This window comes from Siphateles boraxobius, unplaced genomic scaffold, assembly GCF_051911475.1.
Source record: "Siphateles boraxobius isolate OS27281-9 unplaced genomic scaffold, OSU_SipBor_1 33, whole genome shotgun sequence".
Taxonomy (NCBI): domain Eukaryota; kingdom Metazoa; phylum Chordata; class Actinopteri; order Cypriniformes; family Leuciscidae; genus Siphateles; species Siphateles boraxobius.
In genome coordinates this window covers 6,683,924-6,708,494 of record NW_027508953.1, presented here as the reverse complement: position 1 = coordinate 6,708,494, position 24,571 = coordinate 6,683,924, and the positions used below count along the sequence as shown (strand labels likewise).

The window sequence follows — 24,571 nt, the reverse complement described above, 5'->3', positions numbered from 1 at the left end:
ACGAGTTTCCGAATAATAATAGGGTCAGGGATAGTTTACCCAAAAATGAAAAAATTGTCATTACTTACTCACCCTCAAGTTGTTCCAAACCTGTATGAGTTTCTGTCTTCACACAAAAGAAGATATTTTATAAAATTTTGGCAACCAGACAGTAAAATTCAAATCCAAGTATAAGATGCATTTTCATGACCTTTAATAAAACATAACACAGTGACATACAGCACCAGCAGCAGCAACACAATAACAGTAAAAAACAATACTTTCATTTAGGCATACAATTGTGTTAGACAAAACATTAGATTGAAATTACAAAAAGAGGAGGTTACAAATCACAAAAGCAACACAACAATTTTGGCCACAGATAACCACACCAATCTCTGCTACCACATTTTTGATAAGAACATTTAAGTTTTATGTCAAGGTATCAAGTTCGATTCTGTATTCCAAAGCACAAATCACCTGCCTTGACCCATGACAATAAAGCATTAATCATGTATCAATGCAAAGAGTACATACAGTAGTGTAAGCTGCATCAAAACATGCTTTTTCATAAATAATAGTCAAAGCAAGAAATCCATCCACCTACAGACTAATAAAGTGAATAATAAATCTCTAAAATAAAATGTGAGAATCCACGGATTCGTTTAAAAAAAACTTTTGGCAAGGAAAACTTCACAGGTTTACAAGTAACCTCAATTCTAGAGCAATGAAATGATCCCTTTCCTGGACATGTACAGCTATTTACACAGAAAGGAAGAAGTCAAGGATAAAGCAAAGGCAGAATGTGGCACATCTTTTGTGAATCTGCAAGGCAGCTGTACCTTACACTTTGCAAGCTTTAGAGATGTACTGTATATATGCAAGAACTGTAAGCCAAAACCTGGGGTCTTGGGTATTGTTATGGTCTTTACAAATGATTATAGTGACTTTTCTAGCATAATAAATGGAAATAAGACAATTGTATTAGTTGATCATACTGTAGTTGATCATACTGTAGATCCTCATAGAGAGCATTCATATAAACCATAATTTCACATCAACACCTAGATCCTTTTTGCATGTCTGAACAAATGGCCTGATGCTCAGCAAGACCGACAAAGAGAAAAAGATATCCAATGTAGCATTACTATCATTATGACATGCATGCAAGAGGGGTCTAGGGTAACTGTGTTGGTTTGCAATTCAGCAATGTCTATGGGTGCTAGAATAAGTCACTTTGTCTCAGGGCAGAGTAACAAATCAGGTTCATCAACCTTATCTCTTTTTTCATCCAGGTCTCTACCGAGGTGCAGTGAAGGCGCCCTGTGCGGCAGAAACGGTGGCATTGGTGGCTGCCTGGCGCACTGCCTGATTGGAAAGCACACCGGTAGCAAACTCGGCCTGGGCCTTTTCAAAGCTCGCTTCAGTCTGCCTGTACATAGAATGAACCTGACGGAAGAATATGCAAGAAATCATCATTAAACAGATCAATATGTATTATGAATTAAAATTCAGAATTTTGCATTGGTCTCTTATGCCCACAAAGGCTGCATTTATTTAATCAAAATTACAGTAAAAACAGTAATATTGCGAAATAAGGTTTTTTTCTATTTTAATGTATTTCGAAATGTAATTTATTCCTGTGAAGGCAAGCTGCATTTTCACCATCATTACTCCAGTCTTCAGTGTCACATGATCCTTCAGAAATCATTAAACACTATTTTTCTCATTACACCCTGGAATAACTATGGAAAAGCTGCCGTAGAGGGAAAGACAGCTTCACCATAGGATGAATTTGAATATTTAGTATGGTTTTCAATTTACATTTAGGATTATATCCCTAATTTGACTGCCAATGGATGTGTAAAGGTTCATTTGCTGCTGTTAGTGGAGATGTGATTTACCCTCTTGAGCAAAATGACTCCCATGGCCGCCTGAGCGGTTAAGAGCACAGAACTGATCAGCATGATCGCACCCACTGCCTTGCCATTTTTGTTGCTGTTGTCACTAAGAGCGGCTAAACTCACGATCCACCCACTGAAACAAACGGGAGAGAAAGAGAGAAGCTTAAAGAGTAACAAGCCATTGGCCAAATTTCAGAATGGAATAACACAATTAACTGAAAAGTCAATAAGTAGGTTGGGAATTTTTTCCCCCCGTCACACTCACCTGAAGCCCCAGCCAGGGATACCGATAGCCATGATAACATAAAGCACCAGTTGGGAGAAGAAGACAAAGAAAAAGGCAAAGAAGTTGAAGGAACTGTCACTCCTGTAAAGAAAGAGAACAGAAGTGCACAATGACTGATCCATGATGTTTGGATGAGACATCAATTCTAAACGCTGAATCTGTGTTCGTACCTGAAGGCTTTGTACACAGGCCTGTACCAACAGACGAAGGAGCAGGGGGTGAAGAGGAGAAACCAAAGGATGGCAAAACCAAAGCCAACCGGTGACGAAGCACTACTGGGTTGGCCACAGAACATAGCCAAACAGGAGATGAGGTTAAAGAGCAAAGTGCATGCTGTGACTAAAAGAAGAGAAAGATAAGTACAAAGTAAGTAAAGTAACACACTGGAGTAGCGTTCGAACAATATTCCTAGGGATGACTAAAGAGCAACTGCTGGTATGTGATACATAACACTATTTAATTAATAGTTACAAAAATGCTGAAACTACAGGCATAGTTCAACCAAAATTGAATCACCCATATGACTTCAGAAATCATAGAGATCTGGAACAGTATGAGGATATGCATGTATGTATTTATTTTATTTGTTTGTTTGTTTGCCATATCAGCATTATCTTAATATTAAAAATAAACTTTATTTACACATAGCACCTTTAAAAGTAGCTTCCAAAAATATTATCAAGTACAAGTCATAAAATAAAATATGGGCATACATATCAAAAACAATGAAATTCAGTCAGACAACAGATTTTTTTGTTGTTGTTTTTTTTGGAGTGATGAATATAGCATTAAAGGCTATATTCATGGCAAAAGTAATAATGATACAATAACACAATATGCAATTAAACCTCACATTACAACAACAATTATATAAATATAGAAATTGTAAAGATTTTTCCAGGGAAAAAAATTCTATGAATGATATTCATTAAAAAAACTGTAGACTAGTAACATTACAAACAGTAAAATATGTTTCAAGTAAAATGTTTCTTACAAAATCTTCATACTGGTGACTCTTTACATGTTAAAAGTCCCCCTGTAGTCAATCATTTTATTCCTTAAAACTCATCTTTGATCACCAAAATTACATATTTAAATGTTTTATCCTTGAAAAAAATTGTCTTGCATTGCTTGAATGCAACTCTACACCCTTGCCTCATTTAAAATACGCAGTTCTATGAATATGCAAACTAGCCCCGCCTCCACTCACTCACACCAGCTCAGAGATCCACTTGTTGACGATCACACGTTAACGTGATTGGTTACAAGGTAGTTTGTGACGTCAGAAACGCCAGCGATTTCAAACCACGTTTTTGAGACTGTCTTTGCTTCACTGCAGTTTTAAGGAGAAAATACTCAGCAAATGTGTTGACATGAATTTGCACATGATTTGTCTTAAAGCATATTAAAAATACCACATAGACATATAAACAACATTAAAAACTTGATTTTCACCTCAGGGGGACTTTAAGTTTAATAAACTTTAGGTTATGAGGGAGTTACTGAGTTAATAAAATGCATTTTGGGTGAACTATCCCTTTAAATAAACATTTATTTTACCCAATATATTTACTAAAAAGTATTTTAAAACAGAAAATGGCCAAATACCAGGCGAATTATCAGCCGGCCCAATATATAGGTCAATCACTACCACTAAATTCATAACTAACTGAATTATTTACTAAGGATGATGATACAAACCAGAACCATCCGCACACTTCTAAAGACAAGGCATACTAAACCGAGCAAACTTACACATCCAGTAGTAGTACAAGGTGGTGACAGTGCGCTGAAACCTTTGGCTGATCTCCAGATTAATGTCCTGATAGAAACACGGTTTCACCGGGCAGAAGGAGGGCAATGGGGGCCAATTATTCAGACGAGCTGATGGAGAAGAACACAGAAAGAGATTCATTTCCCCATTCATCAATCACATCCGCTAGCTAGCATCACTCCATTAATGTCTTGTTCATTACTGCCAAGGTCTAAATCTCACTCCTTTGAAAATACCATCCATCCATCACTGTCATCTTTTTAACCGTTTCCTTTCCTGTCCCCTCCTCATTCGTTCAGGTCTCAGCCATCTCTGCACCTTCATCATAACCCTCACTAACAATTTCAGAAGTCCATCTAAATAATCACTTCAGTTCTTAAAATACACTGGTTCAAAAGAGGTGTAAATGCGGTGACTACCTGTAGTGACAAAGCAGTAATGAGATCAGAGCTTTAGTATTATTGAAATGCTTCGCTTTGCCTGTTCTGCTCATCTTGACTGCTCAAGCCTCTCATTCTTAACAAATAAATACACACACTGATTGCTTGTCCCATTTACAGCGCTGATTGTGGGTAAAAATCTGCAAAATTGTGAGAAATTGTTCATTTAAATGTGGATTTTAATATGGTAAAATATGCAAATGTACTTCACTCTATTTGGTAGCTGAATTACTTTTATTCAAAACTCTTTCATAATGCATCTAGATAAGTACATTTTCTAAAACCACCCAGTTGTGGATGGTTGTCAGGTCATTCCTATGTGGTTGCTTAGGTGTTATGATTCCTTTTTTAGCATTAATATTTTATGAATGTCAAAACTATTCGCAAATTGCCACCAAAACCTTTTATACGCGTGATGCCAGCAGCAAAATTGAAGCGTCGAGGGGGAGGGAGTAATTTCACTGTTTTTTCAAGATGTTTCTTTTAAATTGAATTCCCCTGGCAAAAGCATAAACTAAGATATTTTCCCTTCATCCTTCACTCACAGGCTCCAGACCCAAGTGCATGGGCATCCAGCTCTCTCTCTCTTCTCTCCAGCTCCTTTGCTTTTCTTTCTAGTTCCTCCTGCTTCCTCAACAGATCTGCTGTGGTGGCGTTTACTGCAGACTGAGAGAGAGAGAGAGAGAGAAAGAGAGAGAGAGAGAGCGAGAGAGCGAGAGAGAGAGAGAGAGAGAGAGAGAGAGAGAGAGAGAGATTAAGTTAATTGAATTATGAAATGCGTTGTGTTTTCTGTCAAGTGTTTTCTGTCACTACCGCAATTATAACCATTTCAGCACAGTATTATGGTATATATGCACAGTATAGATATATACAGGTGCTGGTCATATAATTAGAATATCATCAAAAAGTTGATTTATTTCAAGAATTCAACTTAACAGGTGAAACTAATATATTATATAGACTCATTACATGCAAAGTAATTACACAGGAATACCATGGTCATTGAACCAGGTTTTGGTTATTTTGGCAGTGTGGGCAGGTGCAAATCCTGCTGGAAAATGAAGGAAGCATCTCCATAAAGATGCTGAAGGAAGCAGGAAGTGCTCTGAAAATGTTCTGGTAGACTGCTGCGTTGAGTGGACAGCACAGTGGACCAACTCCAGCCGATGACATGGCTCCCCAAACCACCACAGACTGTGGAAACTTCACACTGGACCTCAAGCATCTTGGATTGTGTGCCTCTCCATTCTTCCTCCAGACTCTGGGACCTTGGTTTCCTAATGAGATCTCATCAGAAAAGAGGACTTTGGTCCACTGTGCTTTATTAAATCCAGAGTCAACGCAGCCGTCAACCAGGACATTTTCAGAGCACTTCAAGCTTCCTTCATTTTCCAGCAGGATTTGCACCTGTCCACACTATTACTGCAATTACTGTGTGATTTCATGTAATATTCTAATTTTCTGGGATTTTGATTTTGTGGGTTTCATAAGCTGTAACCCATAATCATCAAAATTATAACAAATAAAGTCTTGAAATATCTCACTTTGCATGTAATGAGTCTATATAATATATTAGTTTCACCTGTTAAGTTGAATTCTTGAAATTAATCAACTCTTTGATGATATTCTAATTATATGACCAGCACCTGGGGTCATATATATATATATATATATATATATATATATATATATATATATATGGGGTCATCTGTTTTCCTTAGGAAACATCTGAAATTAAACTGAAATTTGGTCATATGCAAATTATACTTACTATTCCACAGCAGTATGAACTTTTAGTCAGTTAATCAGTAAAATACACACTACAATTCAAAAGTTCGGGGTAGCCAAAGCTGCATATACTTGCTCAAAAATACAGGGATATATCATTAAATATTATTACAATTTTTTTCAAATACTGTACCCTATTTGAATAGATTTTCATATGTAATATATTATGTGATGGCAAAGATGAATTTTCAGCATCATTACTTAGTCTTCAGTGTCACATGATCCTACAGAAATCATTCTAACATGTTGATTTGGTGCTCAAGAAACATTTCGTATTATTATCAATGTTGAAAACTGTAGTTGCTCCTTTATATTTTCAGTGGAAACTGAGATGCATTTCTTTTCGGGATTTTTTGTGAATATAAAAATTCACAAGACTAGCTTTTATTTGAAATAGTAAAGACTAAAGTTTAGCGTCACTTTTATCAATTTAAGGCATCCTTGTTGAATAAAAGTATTAATTTCTTTTAAAAAAATTCTTAGTCTATTTTTTATTAATATCTTGCTATTGCCACTATAACAGTCAGCAGTCTTAAACTCATTCATGCAAATCAATTTAATCATTTAATAGTTTGTAGTGAAAAAGTCCAAAAATGGGATTTTAATTATTTAAAGAACAAATTATACAACCATCATGCAATATACAGCTTGATTGCTCAATAACCACTAGAATTGCATCATAGCAATAACAGATGTAGGACTAACAAAATGATACTAAAATATTGCTTTATACGTGAAATAAGAAGCATACACTGGCTTGTCGAGCGAGCAACCATGTGTTGAAGGTGATGCAGTAAATGTATTTATTAGTAAATGTGCCGATATGCGATAATAAGCTCTATCACAACTTTGATTTTAAGACTGCATTTTAAGAATAATTTTCAATCAACGTGTAAAAACCATATACAGTGTTAAAAGCTTCAGCAATAGAATACTGCAGGAATGATGTCAAAACCCAAGATTTTCCTATCAAGGGTTTTCAATTAATGAGTTAAATAAGGTCTGCGGCAAACATAACTTGACGATGCTTTAACGTTTTGCTCTACAATGAAAACTGCACACATCCCAGACATGCTTATCTAGTTACTTATAAGAAAGAAATATAAAAAAAAAAAAAAACAGCTTAAAAATTTGCATTTTGGATATGTGTAATTTACGTTGTAGAGCAAAATGTTCAAGTATCGTCACGTTATGTTTACCACAGACCCTATTTTAGTCGTAATTTAAAATTAAAATAAAACCATTATAGGAAACCAACAGGAATATCTCAAGGGAACAAGTGGCGAATTAGTCTTACGGGTTTTGTCGTCATCCCTGCACCACTCTATTATCATGATATAAAAATTGTATACCGTCACATCTCAGGCAATCATAGTAAATCCAGTTTATACACCTTTGTGAACAAATATGGCTAATTTAGTAGAAATTCTGTGTTGAGTAGCAAGTAACAGACTACCGTATTCTAAAAGGAATCAGCACCTGCGTTCCATTGGATCCATAATTCCTGGGCTCGGTGGGTGTGGTCCTGCTGGGAGGCGTTTGGGCAGGAGGTGCAGCTGGAGATGTGGCTTCATAGGGAGGTGGAGGCTTCATTACCCAAAACAAAAAATGCAAAAATTAATATCAGCTTAATAAAAATCGAACTAAAATAAGCTATCATGACAATGCAGGCAAAAGGTTCTGACACTAGAGAATTTTCTCTTGCAGGTAACCAAAGTTGAAAAGAAACGTTGTTTTTTAATCCATTGTACTCGCATCATGTGATGTATTAATAATTAAAGGGCTATGTTAGTTATGTAGCACAGCCTGCTCATCACCTGTCAGGACGAACATATTTACCGCTGTTGTGTTGTTGTCAAATGGGTTGTAGAGGTCCAGCGTGGCATAGCCAGTGTTGCTGCTGTGCTGCGTCACTGATGGATCCTGCAAACACAGAAAAAACAAACCTTTTAATTCATTGAGAGAAGGTGGTAGATACTAGATAGTGATTAAATATTTAGGCAGATGCAACAAAAATGTACAATTTTTAAAACAAGCTCAAGGTGACCTAGGAACTGGCTCTGTAAGCTCACAATCTTGCACTTATATCACTTCATCTGCTAGGGAACTGATCTTCAAAACACAAAAAGACATGAAATCCTTCTGATAAACAGCAAGTAACGAATCAGCAATAACTTAGACTGCCATTAAATAATTATGACACACATGGTTAAATTAGTTTCTCTTGATCTTTAAACCTTTTGACCTAAAGGACTTATGCTTAAATTTAGATACAAATATAAACTGTACCTATTCACAGACTAAAAATGTATTATTTATATTTGCATTTGGGTAATTTCATATTCATAAACGTTTGAAGGTCTTTATGGATGATTTTCATTTGCATATCGAGTCTCACCAATGTATTGATAATTTTTTTTTAAAGATACAGTTTTATTTCCTAAAGAGGTGAAGTTCCTTGGAAATTTTACTTTATATGCTGCGTTCTTTCCTTAAATATTACTTATTGGCATTTTTTCTCTTCTTCTTTTCTATTTTCTCTTATATTGTAAATTAAATCTTTTTTAGTTGTTATCTTTTTGGATCTCTTGTTATAGCTGTAAATATTTTATGTTATGTCTTTCATGTCTAAAAAAAAAAAGCGTCTATAGGTTTGTAACGTTAGTGTTTATTTACAAAGTGACATCGCTAACTACTGGCCTGGTAGAATAATACATTGTTTTAGTCATCATTGTCGTGTAAACGTACCCTTAATTTATCTATACTTAAAGCAACAAGTTCTCCACTCTAACATAGCAGGTCAAATTAAGACCAGAATGCAACGATACAAATCGTGGACCAGTGGAAGGACCCACCATACAATAACATTATCATGTAGGTTAATCTAATATGAACGGTCGGATGACCGTTAAGTCTTACGACAGCATCACACAAATAAAGGCCACGAATGAGAATAACAACACCATCGGTTTTCTAATGTACAGTTCCAAAAACTAGAACAATATATTACCTGAAATGGATTATGATCATCGGCTGAATCAGGAAAAGTGGTGTATTTTGACATCCTGGTGCTGATTTGGCAAATTATATCTAGCCAAGATGTGAAAAGAGGCTAAACTTAACGTAACCGTGATGACCAAGTACAGATCAGAACACTGTTGTGTAACGGATAGTTACAGGAATATGTAAATATAGTTTAGTAAACAGCGGATTATTATAACGCAATTTAACTTAACCAAAACAAATCACGGTTAACACTAACGTTAACCAGCTAACGTTAACCAACAGACATTACAAAGAGGCGTCAGGCGTCCGTTTCAAATCAACATATCTTGTCCTTCTTTGAAATGGTTTATGGTCTTCTTCTTTGGTATTTTTATTTATTTACTTATTTTCTTTTGTTCGATTTTATGAGCGACACGATTAGTTTCAATTTCACTCTGGCATCACTGGTGCATTAGCGCTAGTGTACAGGAAATGCGTCCATCACATGACAGGAGTGTTGCCAGGTTGCACAAGAAAAATAAGCCGTTCAATCTGAAAAACAAAGCAAAAAAAAAAAGCGATCCTTTTCCATTCCGGAGGAGTAAACTGCTAAGTAATGTATTTTTGAAAACCACTTAAATTTACAACAACAACAAAAAGTTAATTAAAACATTTCACATAACTACTGAAAATAAACCAGTCATTACGGCCTTTTTTCAGTCTCAGTAGGAAGAGTCACTTATAATAAGCGGACATGGCAACACGGCAGAGAGGCAAGGAAGTAGCTGCGTGACATGAGAAAAGGTAATTATGTCACATGATGAGGTAGGATCTTTGGGGAAAGATTAGCAAAGGGGCGCGATTCGCTATCTATCTATCTATCTATCTATCTATCTATCTATCTATCTATCTATCTATCTATCTATCTATCTGTCTGTCTGTCTGTCTATCAATCAATCAATCAATCAATCAATCAATCAATCAATCAATCAATCAATCAATCTATCTATCTATCTATCTATCTATCTATCTATCTATCTATCTATCTATCTATCTATCTATCTATCTATCTATCTATCATTTGAAATCTCATGTGTTTCCAGTTCCCGTTTCAACCACTGGGCGTCACTGTTTCTTCGAAAATTGAGTCAGAAATCAAATTTTCCCTCTGTAAAATATTGGTAGCGGCACCGGGGCAAGTTGTCTCACGGGGAAGATTGCTGATGGCTTGCTATTCTCAAGTCATGTGAATTCACATGAGTGACAGTAGGGCAGAAAGTCAGTCATATGATAGCCTACCTCAAACACAAACAACCTCAAACACTGCATGCGCATGTCATACACACACACACACACACACACACACACACACACACACACACACACACACACACACACACACACACATGTCCCCTACAATAACCCTAAACCTACCCGCAATAACAGAAAACTTTCTGCATTCTTACATTACAAAAAAAAAAAATCTGTATGATTTATAAGCTTTTTTCCGCATGGGGACCTCAATTGACTCGAGTCCCAAGATGTGCATTCAGGTTGAAGTCCCCACCGGAATAGAAAAACAACCACACAAACACACACATACAATCACTCTTTTTTGTGCTCTCTCATAACTGTTTGTTCAATTCCATTTTCTTACATGTATATATTAACTTTTAAAAATTTGACCTTACTACAGGACTGTTTCTGTTGCAGCTTAAATATATAAAGTTTTCCAAAAACATACATGCATATTGAATGGAAACCAAACACTTCACCAATTGGCTTTGAGACCGCATGGCTCCTGGATCACATTATTTTTATGCTCTGATCCTAGTGTGCAAGCTTCCAGTGAAGTTCCAATGCAATACATTAATCAATGAGCTTGACAGAGCAATGGTAAACAGGAATGGGACCTTAAATGAACCATTCATGGAGAAACAATATGCTTTTTATCTTTGAGTTCAGAGGAAGTTTATACTAAAGTGACAAAGATTTGTCACTATTAATTCCCCAAACCATCTTTCTTTAACAACCTAAATGGGTGTGTCCATGCTTCCCTTTGCTTTCCTTTGAAACCGCAACATTCCTCAGCCAATCAAGCGATGCATGGCCCCATGACATCACCGCCTGTGGAATGAGCTGACATGAAGCCTGTACTGGTGAGTTGCCAAGGCAACCAGCAGGGATGGAAGGAGCTTCAGTGGACCATGTGGGCTTGTGGGTTTTGCCACTGATTCCCAGCAGTATGGTGTCAATTAAAGAAGGGTAGAAATCATGATCTGGGACTAATTTAGTGCATACCACCACAATGGGCTTAAACCGCACAAGGCCAGAGTTAAATACACCGCAAACTTGACGACCTTGTTCTAGAATCTAGATTAATGTAAAATGAATCTGGTTAACGAGGTGCGCAGTGGACATGCCAGGAGTTGCAGCGGATTTGGATCCGTGTCTGAAAGCATTTTGGCATTCTCTTGAAATCTTAAACTGAGTCAAGAACTCCAGACAGACAGATGGAACCAATAGAAGTTAATGCTGAATTCTGAAGAAAATGTTAGGGTCGTTTGGAAAAAACTTTCTGCCACAATGATAGGGTGCTGTGGGTGGTCACTAGGGTGTTGCTAGGTGGTTGTGAGGGTGCTCTGGGTGGTAGCAAGGGCATTGCTAGGTGGTTACTGGGGAGTTCTAGGTGGTTGCTAAGGGTATGGTTTTGGGGTTTCTGAAAGGTTGCTATGGCATTGCTAGGTGGCTAGTGAGAGTTCTGGGTGGTCGCTAGGGAATTGCTAGGTGGTTGTTAGGACGTTCACGATGGTTGCAGGGTTGTTGCTAGTGTATTTTTAAGTGGTTGCTGGGTTGTTGCTAGTGTATTGTTAGGTGGTTGCAGGGTTGTTGCTAGTGTATTTTTAAGTGGTTGCTGGGTTGTTGCTAGTGTATTGTTAGGTGGTTGCAGGGTTGTTGCTAGTGTATTTTTAAGTGGTTCCTGGGCCATTTCTAAATGGCTGTTAGGTGGTTGCTATATGGTTGTTAGGTGGTTGCAGGGTTGTTGCTAGTGTATATTTAAGTGGTTGCTGGGTTGTTGCTAGTGTATTGCTAGGTGGTTGCAGGGTTGTTGCTAGTGTATTTTTAAGTGGTTCCTGGGCCATTTCTAAATGGCTGTTAGGTGGTTTCTATATGGTTGTTACATGGTTGCAGGGTTGTTGCTAGTGTATATTTAAGTGGTTGCTGGGTTGTTGCTAGTGTATTGTTAGGTGGTTGCAGGGTTGTTGCTAGTGTATTTTTAAGTGGTTCCTGGGCCATTTCTAAATGGCTGTTATTTGGTTGCTACATGGTTGTTAGGTGGTTGCGGGGTTGTTGCTAGTGTATATTTAAGTGGTTGCTGGGCCATTGCTATATGGTTGTTAGGTGGTTGCTGGGTTGTTGCTATGTATTCTGGGCGTACACTTAAACCTCTGTACAGATAAAAAGTTGTCGGGATAATTCCGGTTCGCGTGGCTATGCAGACGCAATAAAAAATTCTGTATTATAAATTTTTAAGCCAGAAGTAGTTTGTTGAGGGTTGATTTGTGAAGAAGGACTACACGCCTGCGCACATTTTCAAACGTACCTACAGACTGAACATGTGATGCGCATGTGCGCGCCGTACGCGTTTTCACAGGTTTGCCTTTTTGAGGTTTGCGCAGAGATAAAAGATAATCATTTGCACTTTCTAACCTATTTCAGAGAGGGCGTTCTTGAGACACCAGGCACTGTTATATGTGGATGGGCGGCCGGAGCGCGTTAAGGGTTTTTATACTAGAACGGCGTCGTGTTAGCAGCCCCTAAGTTAAAGTAACACTATGTAGTTTTTCAACCGTCATAATATATTCCCAAGACCCTTGTGATGGAACATCGACTTACAATAGGTTAAATGACACGTCTGCCATAGCCTGACAGTATCTGTATCGCTTTTAATGGCACTATGTAACTTCGGGTTACGGGTAGTAACCAGAGCACAAAAAGAACTACAAAATTCGACTGCTTTACGGCATACATAGTTTTTCTTCCTTTGTGATGTCTTTTATAATATCATGCATCATACTCTACCTTGTCTGTTTCCATTGTTGATTCCAAAGCCGGTGCTGGATAAACAGCGAGCGTGCGCGTGCGACACTAGGCTGCGGTAGGCTAAATTATTTACGACAGCGGTATTGGACAATTTCGCTTCCAACCTGTAGGGTGACCGCAGAGGAAAAGTTCCTTGGTGTTGCTTTAATAACTAATCATTTTCGCAACGGAAGTGAATCAATCAAAACTAATTTCAGTTGAACAATAACTTTATCCTAGAGCTGTGGTGAAGCCTAAACAATCTGTCACGGTAATTTCTATTATCACTGTAAAGCTGCTTTGAAACAATCCATACTGTTAAAAGCGCTTTATAAATAAAGTTGACCTGACCTGTATTGTTAGGTGGTTGCTGGGCCATTATTGTTGTTAGGGGGATGCTGGGTTGTTGCTAGTGTATTGTTTGGTGCTTGTTGGGCCATTGCTATATGGTTGTGGGTTCTTGGTTGTTGCAAGGCCTAGGTGGTTGTTGGGATTTTCTGAGTGGTTGCTGTAGGCCATTTTTAGATGGTTGTTAGGGAGTTCTGGGTGGTTGCTAGATGGCTGTTGGGTGGTTGCTGGAGTTAGGTGGTTGCTAAGCCCTTTGCTAGGTAGTTGTTAGGGTGTTTTGGATGGTTGCTAGAGGGTCCAAAGTGGTTGCTATGTGGTAAGTATAAAAACTAGTAATAGATTCACTATTACTAGATTTCATTCGTACCACTAGAAAACGCCACAAAGATATAGTCACTGCATCTGATTTTGTTTTAAAGAAGACCTTATGAACTTTCTCAACCTCTTCCAGAGAGTGTGTAAACTTAATGGCAACCTCTTCACACTGCAACATGCATAAACTTAGTGGGTTATATGAGCTTAAAACTCTTAACAGGACCACTGAGAATCGTAGAACACACATACTCAATACAGCGTACTTAAATTATGTGCAATCTTGAATAAGTCCACTGTGAGCTCTGTTGTCTGGGAACCTGGAAAATTCATCATCGGCAGCCGACCGGAAAAACACAGCAGTCTTTGAACTGCTGAATAAATGTGTGTCTGTGGCAGAATGGAATAAAGAGTTTAAAGTACATCCGCAACTTTTTGCATCATTTATTCATACATATTATTTTTTATTAAACTTCCAGATGCATGTGCCCCAGATTTAAAATAAAGCAACAGTTTGGATCATGGATCTGGCTGCAGAAAGACAAAAAAAAAGAGAGGAATGAGAGCCATTCTCACTGACCTCATGCAGTAACTAGCTGCAGATGGGAGAGAGAGCAGAGGGAATATAACCTTCAAAATATGAAATCATTTTTCTTCTCTTACGTTTATTCACTCTTTCCGTACCTCTCCCTCATTCCCCCTTTACTCTTTGCCAGGAAATAAATCAACAGTTGATGTACACTTGTGAAATACAAATTTATAATGTTGTTCAAAGCAGCGAGTGGTTGGATCAGGAGACAGAAAGAGAGAACAGACACAAAGGGCACTTTGAAGAGAAGGAATGAGGCAGGAAATAAGTGGGAAAGTGCAACCAAGGTCAGTGTCGAAGAGATTTATATATCCAGGCAAGATGATAACAGTAGTCATGGGATTTTTGGGGGTTTATTTGTAAAAAGGTTTTTTTTTTGCCAAAAACAGTTTTGATTGATAAGCCACATTTTGGCTTATACATGAAACTGCAACATAAAATGCACAAACAACAACAATAAATACACTTTTCAGATAATACATAAAAAAGAACAATGCAAACTCACGACTATCTTTATACAAGTACTGCCTCACCCTTCAAACATCTCTCCTTTTCTGATACACAAACTTAGCACATGTCAAACATATAAAAAGTGGAAGGAACAGGCTATTTTTAGAATGATAACTAGTATTTTAGCACACTGTGGACATAGTTGAGATGGAATGAACCGAGGTCTAAGTATCCTTCAGTCTCGTTCATACACGCGGGTGCAGACAACATCTCCGGCTCTCATGGTCTGCGAAATAAACATCAGAAACCACCATCCAACTGTTTAAACAATTTAAGATTCATATCCGATGGGCTTAAACATATCAACACATGTTAAATATTCACATATCGAATCAGATGTTGTTCTCTAAATTCAAAGCATTGAGGGGGCTGTTTACTGTAAGCGGCCTTAATAGGAGCTGTGTGACTTCTAATAATGTGAACATCTACTCATCAATAACAAGAATGAATGAACAACATCTATCACTGTAAGGTGTTGAGCATTTTATGATGCTCATTAGGGTGGTTGTAATCTATATTATATGCTACTGGCATATTTCAGTTGAATATATTCAAATAGCCTAAGTGTACTTACGAGAATCATCTGGCCATCATTGGTCAGTTCACGTGTCCATGATGTTTCAGGCCCCTCCCCCTTCTGCAGTGTCTGCTCACAAGTGATTTTACTGTCTGTCTCCCATTTGGGGAAACTCTTGAGGGGAAATTGCAATAGTTAGAAAACAACAAAGAGCTGGGATATTCATTTATAATGTCTTTATAGTCACATTAAAGGATTGTTTGCTGAAAACATGCATCAAAGTTTTTGTGTGTATAGATAAAAGTGAACGTTCACCGTCAAATAAAGTTAGCATATATATTAGTGTTAGTGTTATTTAGTGAGTTTAGTGTTAGAAAATAAAATTAATAATATAGTTTATAATATGTAATGATATTGTTTTCTAATAGTAAACTTTACATATGATAATAAATATTATAATACATTGCTGTCTTATGTAACATGCTTGTGTCTAGCAAATTACAGAGAGAAAAATATGATGTGCTGAGATGTATGGAATGATGGATTGATAGAGAGATGATGGATGTATGGGTGGTATTACTGTGCATGGGCGTCCATCCACCGTAGCCTCGTTGAAGGACTCGCCCACAGTGAAGGACACATGAGTGGTCCGCACGCTAGTGGAAGTCTGAATGGAGAGGCTTTTCCCTTGCTGTGTAATCTCAACAGCAGGTTTGGAGGCTGCCGCAACTGCAATCTTCCTCAGAAAGACATTTACGCCTGTAGAACACACCCACAAATGTGCTAAGAAATTAAAAGGCCATTTATCAGAAATCAAAGACATTTTTCCTACGCCCAATTTCCTGTGTTTAATGAGCATGTCCAATTTCCACGGGAATGTTTTACAATTTAAACAGCGGTTGCATATCTGTGCAATTAAAATTTGGTGCCCCAATCTTAATGTTTACACCAAGGAAATATTTTTTTTAAATATTTAGGGGCAACAGCATACTCAGTCTGATTGAACTTCCTCTGGCGTGAATAATTGGGGTCGAGGGACGGTGTGTCTACAGAGCCAAACGGCTGGCCGAGGGGCCCCGTGTCAGGGTTTGTGAGGCTAATCACAATCCCATGAGGAAGTGAAGCATAACATTGCTCCATGCAGATTTCCATTGATTGTGCTTATGGACAAACTAAGTCAGCAGTATATATACTTTGTTTTGTTTTTTGGTAACACTTCGACGGTCCACTTTAAACATTCTATTTTCTATAAGTAACTTTGCAACTTTATTTTGATGGTCCCCAACTGACATTTTACCGACTATAAGTAACTTTGTAAGTACATGTCAGCTTATTCTACTAATCTGAACCTCTAACACCTAACAGTCTACTACAGTCTACTAAGACTCTAATGAGGGTTAGTTGACATGCAGTTGCAAACTTATAACATTTCTAAAGTTCGAAATAACTTTTTTTGGTTCGATTTATAGCAAACAACAAAATTATAACAAAATGGCTAATTTTATATTGTAATTTTTTTAAGTAATAATAGGTTTTTTTAAAGTAAGTAATAACAAATATATACGGCTATCCCAGCACTTTTTCTGACTTTAAATTAGACTTTTTTTTCTTTTTTACAAGGCAGTAACAACATAGATTTTACTTTTAAGCCTCACAACGTATATCAAATAAAAAAAAAAAAACCCGGCACGAATACAGAATCTTTAAAAACTCACCGAGAGCTTTCAATAGCTCCTCGAAGTTTTCTGAACTTTTCATTTTCCAGGATCCAGAAAAGTCAGCAAATGTTCGCTCCACGTTTGATTCCATGTTTCTCCTGATCTTTTCTTTCAAACAGTTGTTTTGGATGGCTCTTCTCCTCTCATCTGCCGGCGTTCAGCAGTCTTTCTCTCTCTCAGATCAGCCTGTAAATGTGCGCTGAGTTCTCGACCAATCCGGAGCGTTTGCGCCTTGCGGCGTTTCATTGGACGGCCACTGCTCGCGCACAGCGTGCTTCCAGTAAAGATCCAACTAGACCCCTGTTTGCCCCACCATTTCCCTTGAGCGATCGGGTCATACTGCTAATTCCTTCAATTACATCCTAATACGTGTTATTTGTCATTAGCAGGCGCTTTTATCCAAAGCAACTTGCAGCATGCTTACAAGCCAAGACTCTTCCTTTGTCATGGATCATTCACATCTCCTCCAAATTTGGAGTTCTGCAACTTGTTTTAAATAATATATTATATTTAATTCAACTGTAGTAACATTTAGTTATCATCTACTGAATTAGAAGGCATTCCATTATGTTTACGAGTTTTTATCATGGACTTAAAAAAAATGAAACGGTGTAAAATACATGGAAACCCCCATATTCAGATCCATTTCCCTCATATAAACGTGCTAACAAAGACATCTCATGCTGATCTTTGTTAGTATTCAAACCACAACAGTCAGCCATTGTTAGTCAATCATATCACAGCTTCAAATCTGGGCTCTCTTCTGTTCTGTCTCTTGCTCAGCGCTTCTGTAGACTCCTCTGTGTCTGTGGCCTAACAAGACTCTGGCTTTGAATTTGCATTTAGACTTCCTTTAAAGATTTGAGGGAATTTGTATTCCTAAATAAATGTCAATAAACCACTACGTGTTGAGACTATAACAATATTCATTCAAATAATAGTAGTAAATTATAAAGTAACCTTTCTGTGTGATTACATTAAATGTGTCCTTTGAGGTGAATTTGTAGCCTATAAGAAACCATGTGATTGTATGACAGGCATGCACTATAAAATGAATAAATATATAAAGTTCTTCTGTTGACTATTGCCTGGTTTCACAGACAAGGGTTTAAAGTCCCAGACTAAAGTGCCTGTTTGAGCTGTTTCAACTCAAAAAACTCTTCAAAGGCACATGTATGAAAGGTACTTAAATAGCCTAATTTAACCAGGCCTAATCCTAGCTTAATCTAAGCCCTGTCTGTGGAACAGGCCTATATCTGGCAATCTGGAAGTAAAAAACTGAAGATATAGTTTTTAGGCCATGTTACAGACCCTGATTTCTGATTATTTCATTCAGAGCTTTATTTATTTCGAATTTGTAATGGACAATGACAAGAGTTAGAAAGTGCTGTAACTATTGTCAGTTAATTTGTGTTATTCTTATCACTTTGATGTGTTTATTTGATTTTCATTTTCTTGTTGGATGTTCTTTTTTTACATAAATTCGAAATAAATTAATTTAAAAAAAAAAAACATGAATTTTGCGAACGGCTCAGTATGACCTTAATAAATGATGAAGTACCATCATTAGTTTTCTTTAATCAGTTCCATTCACTCTCTCTTTCACTCGCTTTGCTCTAATCTGCTTCACTTCATTTCGTTCTGTTCCTTTTGTGCACGTCTCCACATTCCTCATACAAATGCCGTGAAAGAAGCAGCGAGGAGACGAGAAGCAAATGGAGTGTCTGAGTGGCCAAAAGGGAGCCAGGGAGGAGAGAAAGAATGAGGCCATGTAAACTGAAACCACATCCTCTTCTCCAAATGCTCGGAGGTAATTACCAGTCGATTCCTTAGTTTCTCCCCACCCGTCACTTTTCTCTCCCTTTTACCCCCTGATTTCCCCCCCACCAAGAACATTTCAACAAGTCTGGATAAGAAATGATATCCCTGGAAATGGAACAGAGGAAAAGCGGAGGGAGAAAACGAGTGAGAGAGAACGAAGGAGACTGTATATTTTCAGCCAAAATGGAGACAGTGGCAAAAGTTCAAGCTGTTTTCTTGCTCTCACTTTGAATGCTTCCCCTAAACGCGCATCAGCAAGTCTTTCTTTGAAGTGGTCGAGTCAATAAAGCTACTTGAATTTGAATGAGAAAACAATCCTGATTCAACCCTCCCCTACCACTGACCCCATTATTCGGGAGACGGCGAGGAATTCATGTATGAAAGAGAAAGACAGCGAAAGGAGGGGGAATTTTTCTACATAAAAAGTCAATTATTGGGAGACTATAGTGAGCAGTTTGTGATAACAATCACTGATGACCTAAGTCCATATGCCATGTGAAGAGCCTTTCGTTTCACAAAACATAATAAGAGCTCAATGGGCCTAATGAATACGGTAGAGCAGACTTATTCTGCACGCTATGTCTTTAATGGTACTATACATCTAACTTCTAAAATGAAGGGGAAAAAACAGCATTTAATTATTATTAATATTCCAGGTTTATCTTAATTTTTCCTCTAATCAACAAAAATGCATTCCTGAGAATATTGTTGTAAAAGGTAAGCTAATCATTTAATAGTTTTTTGTGTTCACTAATTTAAATATTCATCCTAGTCATCCTCCAGGTGAAATTTTACATAAAGTGTTATAAAACTTAAAACAGATGCTTAAAAATATCAAAATTAACATCAAGTTTGACCCTCATGTAATCTCTCAATGAGGAATGGTTAACTTTAGCTCTAAATGAAGCTATAATCAATGAAGTTGTAAATTAATCAAATTAATTATATTTACCTATACCAGCTACCAGTTCATTCTAGGGTTCAGTATAAGATTCTGATATGTCTTTAAAGCACTTCACGGAATGGCGCCAGAAAATTTAGCTGAGTTTATTACAGTGCGGGTGTAAGATTAAGATCAGCAAACAAATTTCTTTTAACTGTTCCCCGTGTAGCCTACGTCTCAAAATGAAAGGTGAACGTGCTTTCTCTGTCGCGGGTCCTAGATTGTGGAATAATTTACCGTTGGATATTAGATCCTCCATACATTTAAATGTTTTTAAGGACCGTTTAAAATCGAATCTGTATTCTTTGGCTTTTGAATAGCTACAGTAGCCTAGTACGTGGATGTTTTTTTTGTGTTTTCTTTTTTTGTCTACATGTCGGTTGGTTTCTTTTTATTGCAATGTACAGCACTTTGGAACTACTGTGGTAGTCTGTAAGGTGCTATAAATAAATAAACGAACGAACCTGAATTAATTTATCTTTTTTTGTGACTGAGCCATTGAGACACAGTCTCTAGTTCATGAATCGCAACTGTTGATTTTTTAAAACTCCATTTGGCGCCACCTAGAGTTCGCGCAATCACGTCCAGGAACTGTCTGCTCAAAAGATCGCATTTCCACACGAGAACAATTGACAGTAACACGGAGGAAACATGGCGAACCACCTTCGCTTCATCTCTCGGACTGTTATGGTACAGAACGGCAATGTCGATGCTGCATATGGCGCTCTGAGCAGGTATTTATCGGATGTCGAGAGATTTTGAGATCTACATATTTAAGAAATGTCGTTATAAATATATGAACTGATGTAACCCTATCATAATAACACGATAACGTTACATGTCAAGTGATGTAAACCTACCGCTACTGATCTGTTCTCAGCACGGTAACGTTACAGATCAGAACACTGTTGTGTAACGTTAGCTCATTTAGTTTATGCAAGTATGAATGCACTGCTGAAACTTGAGCCCTCACTCAAGACTTTGAACGAACCAATATATAAAAAATAGTTTTAGTAGATTTTACTGGGAATGGATAATAACATGATTAGAGAAAAATTGGTATGTTAATAATGATTGAAAGGTAATTAGTTAGAGGGTTCATCGTACATTAGGTTAATTAAAATTCTATACGCTGTAACTTATTTCTAAACCTTGTTGACTGCGGTGTTATTTTAGTATTTTCTTTGTGTTATTATTGTTTGTATTAATATTTTAAGTTAGCTTTAATTTTATATATTTTTTGTTTATATTTTTAGTAATTTTATGTGCTTTTTTTCTTTTTTATATATTTTTGAGTTTTACTAATACTATTTGTATTAAGGCTTAATTTATTTTTATTTCAATTTTAGTTCGTTTATATCTATTTTTTAATTATTTCCAGTTTGTAATATTCACGCTTCAACTTAGTTATTTCAGTTTTACCAAAGTGAGATTTCTAATATTTGATCTATATATCTTTTTTTTTCACATCAATATTTGGTTTATCTTTTCGGCTTTTTCAGTTAACAAAATTAATAGTTTTAAATAGTTTCAGTTAACAGTAATAACCCTGGTTGCCTGACCTTGTAATTAACTAAAAAAATCATTCGGAATAATGTCTTAGCCTAAATAATCTCAATTTCAATTTCTTTATTACCATGAAAAAACTGCATTTGTATTGCCAAAGTGTTTGCAGTGTACCATGTGCTCAGATTCGAAATTATACATTATCAAATATATATAAAATATACATAGTATATAAAATAAAAAAATAGTAATATTAGAATATCTGTAATGCACAAATGAGGTGAAACAAAATGAATGATATATTGTCAGTAGATTAAATGAAATAAAGAAGTAGCGTCAATGAAAAATTGTAAGTTAGATACATCATTGCAGAAGTTTCTTTAGGGGGTGCAGTTGAGTTGTAGTCATGCAATCTGGGCTTGAACATATCAAAACACTGATTATATCAAAACTCTTATCGTTTTTATAATCTTACTTTCGAAACGCTTAAGCTTGGATTTGGGTTGAAGGGTTGCTTTGTTTTCAGCCATTTAACCAAATAATTCATTAGGCTATTTCATTTGTACAAATATTGTAGTTGTTATGTGCTCTTTTTCTCTGCAGAGTGCTGTCCTCAGACGGAATAATTGAATCTGTGAAACGTAGAAGATACTATGAGAAACCTTGTCGTGAGCGACAGAGAAAGAGCTATGACAACTGTAAGAGAATCTACAACGCTGAGATGGCCCGCAAGATATCTTTCGTAGCAAGGTCACAAAGACAAGATCCATGGCTTGGATGTTAAGTCTTGAACTGACTGTTCATGTTGACCACCAAATGAGTCATGCATTGTGATCTGCCTCAGAAGCACCTTTGGTTTTTTACAAAGATGAAGATCCATGGGAACATTTTAACACGTAGATCAATCAAAGGTCATTGCAGGACTGTGTTCTAGCATCACCTTATTTCCATCCTGTGTTGTGATATAAGGCAATAAACCATTGTATGTTTTTGTTAATAATAAAAAGTTCTTAAATCATACAAACTTGTCATTTTTATTAAACATCATTAACAATAAATGCATTGAACATAAATATGAATTGTTTTATTGAATGTAAAAAAGTTTATTTTCAATGCTAGCAATTAAAATGTGCACATTGCGCAATGTTTAAAGTAGCAAACCAATTCAAACAAATACTAAATGAAGTGGGAACAGTGTAGTCACTCATTAATCTTATCTTTTCTCCATGCTAGCAATTTGAAAATGCTAAAGTTCTGGAAAATCAGTGATTCTTTTAAGTCTACCTACAAATTGTGTTTATGTAGTCCGTCTATATTTTTAAATGACTGGTTAAATATTGGGGAAGTATTGCTAAACTCTATTGTCTGGTAAAGTGGAATAACCAGTGGCTTTAAAAAAGAGACTAAACCAGACTTTGTAAAAAAACAACAAAAAAAACTATGTGACACATGAATGACAAGCCCTTGAGCAAACATCATGCGACAGAGGGTTGATTGGTACCATTTTGAGGGATTAAACCGCATGGTGATTTTTGTGTAGGTATATGACCCTGTATTTGAAAAATGTGTGATAGCATTAGATTCAAGGTAGTTTTTGGTTACGGAGGACGATTTGATAATGTCTGTCTAATGCCAGAGATTTGCCACATTTTTGCTTTATTAATGAGGTATTGAGGAAACAGAGTTAAAGGTTTCCAACCCAACATATATGCCTTTGAGAACAAGTAAGCGGTAGGGTCCGTGCATACCATATTAGATCATAGCTTTGTGAGAAGATTAACTGTTTAGTCTGGTATTGAAAAGGTTTTGGAACATGAGCAAAATAATTTATTTACAACAAATTTAACAGGAATTAAATGAACTATACCTTTTACACAAAGAATGCAATAAATGCTACTTAACCTCTTACCAAAAGATGCATTGTTTTAACCCACTGTACTACTTTACTCTTTGATTTGTGGCATAGTAAACATTATACATTTGTCATATCTAGTAAGAATGACTCTCCATGTCCACTTCATCACCATTGTCATCATGACTTTCATCAGTGTCTGAAACACATGCTTGATTCTCACAATCTGGCTGCCTACACATATCCATGCACTTGAGTCCATTTGCAACACAAACACATTCAGGAGTGGACACACAGTGCTTTGGACAGTTGCAGGCCAATAAATCTGTTATATTTTATCTTGTAATAGTCACAGCAGAACAGACGAGAACCACACGCTAGTATCAACTTCACTTGTTGTCTTTTTATTTTCTTCTCTTTTGCGTATCATACAGTTCCATGAGAGCTACGTCGCCCTCTACAGGTTACAACCGTAACTCAATACACAACATATTTCCCCTCTTGTTTAGGAAGCTTACCAGTAGAAATCAAGATGACTACGCCGTCTCTTAAATCACTTAGACCTCGGCTGTAATATAATACCAACTTAAATGTTTTTTTTTTTTTTTAACATTAGCCTTTTTTTTTCTTTTCGGTAGTTGTAACCATTTAACAGTAGGCTATAACCTGCAACCTTATGATGATCACACTTCTAACAGAAGCGTTAAACTTAAGTGAATTTAAAACAAACAAATTCACAAGCAAAAAACAGCATTCAAATTATTGTTTTTACTTCCAAGTTATTCCCTCTTAGATTCCCCCCCAAAGGCCATGAGAAAGATTACTGTACGTAATCATTAAGCCATGCAGGCTTTTTTCTGACCCTGGCAGGCATCCGCACATCACCGGAGGGTTGTACATGTCCCGACTCAGGTACTGGAACATCCAGCATTTGTGCAGGTCCCAGCACAGGTACCGGAACAGAACTGTCAATGGTATCTTTTACCCTGTCAGGAACCAGTGAGATATGAGTAGCGTTCCAAGTGCGTCCATCTTCCAGCACATACGCATTTGCACCAGCTCTCCGTACCACCCTGGCAGGTCTATGGAACTTTGACAGTCCTTTCTTGACATGGAAGGGTTTCCGCACTCTTACTAGGCTTCCCTTTTTTATCTTTGGTACTTGTGCACCTCTCCTCGCATCTGTGTAAACTTTTGATGCATTTTGTTTAGAGAT

General features: G+C 36.9%; 3 protein-coding genes across 3 annotated transcripts; 1 reads left to right on the top strand and 2 right to left on the bottom strand.

Moving 5' to 3' along the window:
• Window positions 1-171: 171 nt before the first annotated feature.
• scamp3 (secretory carrier membrane protein 3) lies at window positions 172-9,923 on the bottom strand. Its single transcript, XM_077195220.1, has 9 exons — window positions 9,182-9,923; window positions 8,011-8,094; window positions 7,651-7,758; window positions 4,929-5,049; window positions 3,925-4,053; window positions 2,340-2,508; window positions 2,149-2,250; window positions 1,884-2,016; window positions 172-1,428 (listed from the first exon to the last, which is right to left on the bottom strand). The coding sequence occupies exons 1-9, from the start codon at window positions 9,233-9,235 to the stop codon at window positions 1,279-1,281; spliced, it is 1,050 nt and encodes a 349-aa protein (XP_077051335.1). The 5' UTR covers window positions 9,236-9,923; the 3' UTR covers window positions 172-1,278.
• A 4,405-nt stretch (window positions 9,924-14,328) lies between these two features.
• Window positions 14,329-17,456, bottom strand: crabp2b (cellular retinoic acid binding protein 2, b). The gene is made up of 4 exons (XM_077195218.1): window positions 17,231-17,456; window positions 16,096-16,274; window positions 15,573-15,689; window positions 14,329-15,224 (listed from the first exon to the last, which is right to left on the bottom strand). Exons 1-4 carry the CDS (start codon window positions 17,322-17,324, stop codon window positions 15,174-15,176), a joined length of 441 nt encoding a protein of 146 aa, XP_077051333.1. The 5' UTR covers window positions 17,325-17,456; the 3' UTR covers window positions 14,329-15,173.
• Window positions 17,457-20,576: 3,120 nt separating this feature from the next.
• On the top strand, window positions 20,577-22,527 carry mrps21 (mitochondrial ribosomal protein S21). Its single transcript, XM_077195608.1, has 2 exons — window positions 20,577-20,731; window positions 22,107-22,527. The coding sequence occupies exons 1-2, from the start codon at window positions 20,649-20,651 to the stop codon at window positions 22,285-22,287; spliced, it is 264 nt and encodes an 87-aa protein (XP_077051723.1). The 5' UTR covers window positions 20,577-20,648; the 3' UTR covers window positions 22,288-22,527.
• Window positions 22,528-24,571: the final 2,044 nt, after the last annotated feature.

Excerpts from the sequence above, each read along its gene's own strand:
- crabp2b (XM_077195218.1), bottom strand. The coding sequence starts at position 17,324 with ATGGAATCAAACGTGGAGCGAACATTTGCTGACTTTTCTGGATCCTGG. Across the intron at positions 16,275-17,230 it reads GGAGCTATTGAAAGCTCTCG|GCGTAAATGTCTTTCTGAGG; the intron begins GTGAGTTTTTAA and ends TGTGTTCTACAG. Across the intron at positions 15,690-16,095 it reads TGGATGGACGCCCATGCACA|AGTTTCCCCAAATGGGAGAC; the intron begins GTAATACCACCC and ends TTTCCCCTCAAG.
- mrps21 (XM_077195608.1), top strand. The coding sequence starts at position 20,649 with ATGGCGAACCACCTTCGCTTCATCTCTCGGACTGTTATGGTACAGAAC. Across the intron at positions 20,732-22,106 it reads GCATATGGCGCTCTGAGCAG|AGTGCTGTCCTCAGACGGAA; the intron begins GTATTTATCGGA and ends TTTTCTCTGCAG.
- scamp3 (XM_077195220.1), bottom strand. The coding sequence starts at position 9,235 with ATGTCAAAATACACCACTTTTCCTGATTCAGCCGATGATCATAATCCA. Across the intron at positions 7,759-8,010 it reads TTGACAACAACACAACAGCG|CCTCCACCTCCCTATGAAGC; the intron begins GTAAATATGTTC and ends TGGGTAATGAAG. Across the intron at positions 5,050-7,650 it reads ATGGATCCAATGGAACGCAG|TCTGCAGTAAACGCCACCAC; the intron begins GTGCTGATTCCT and ends TCTCTCTCTCAG.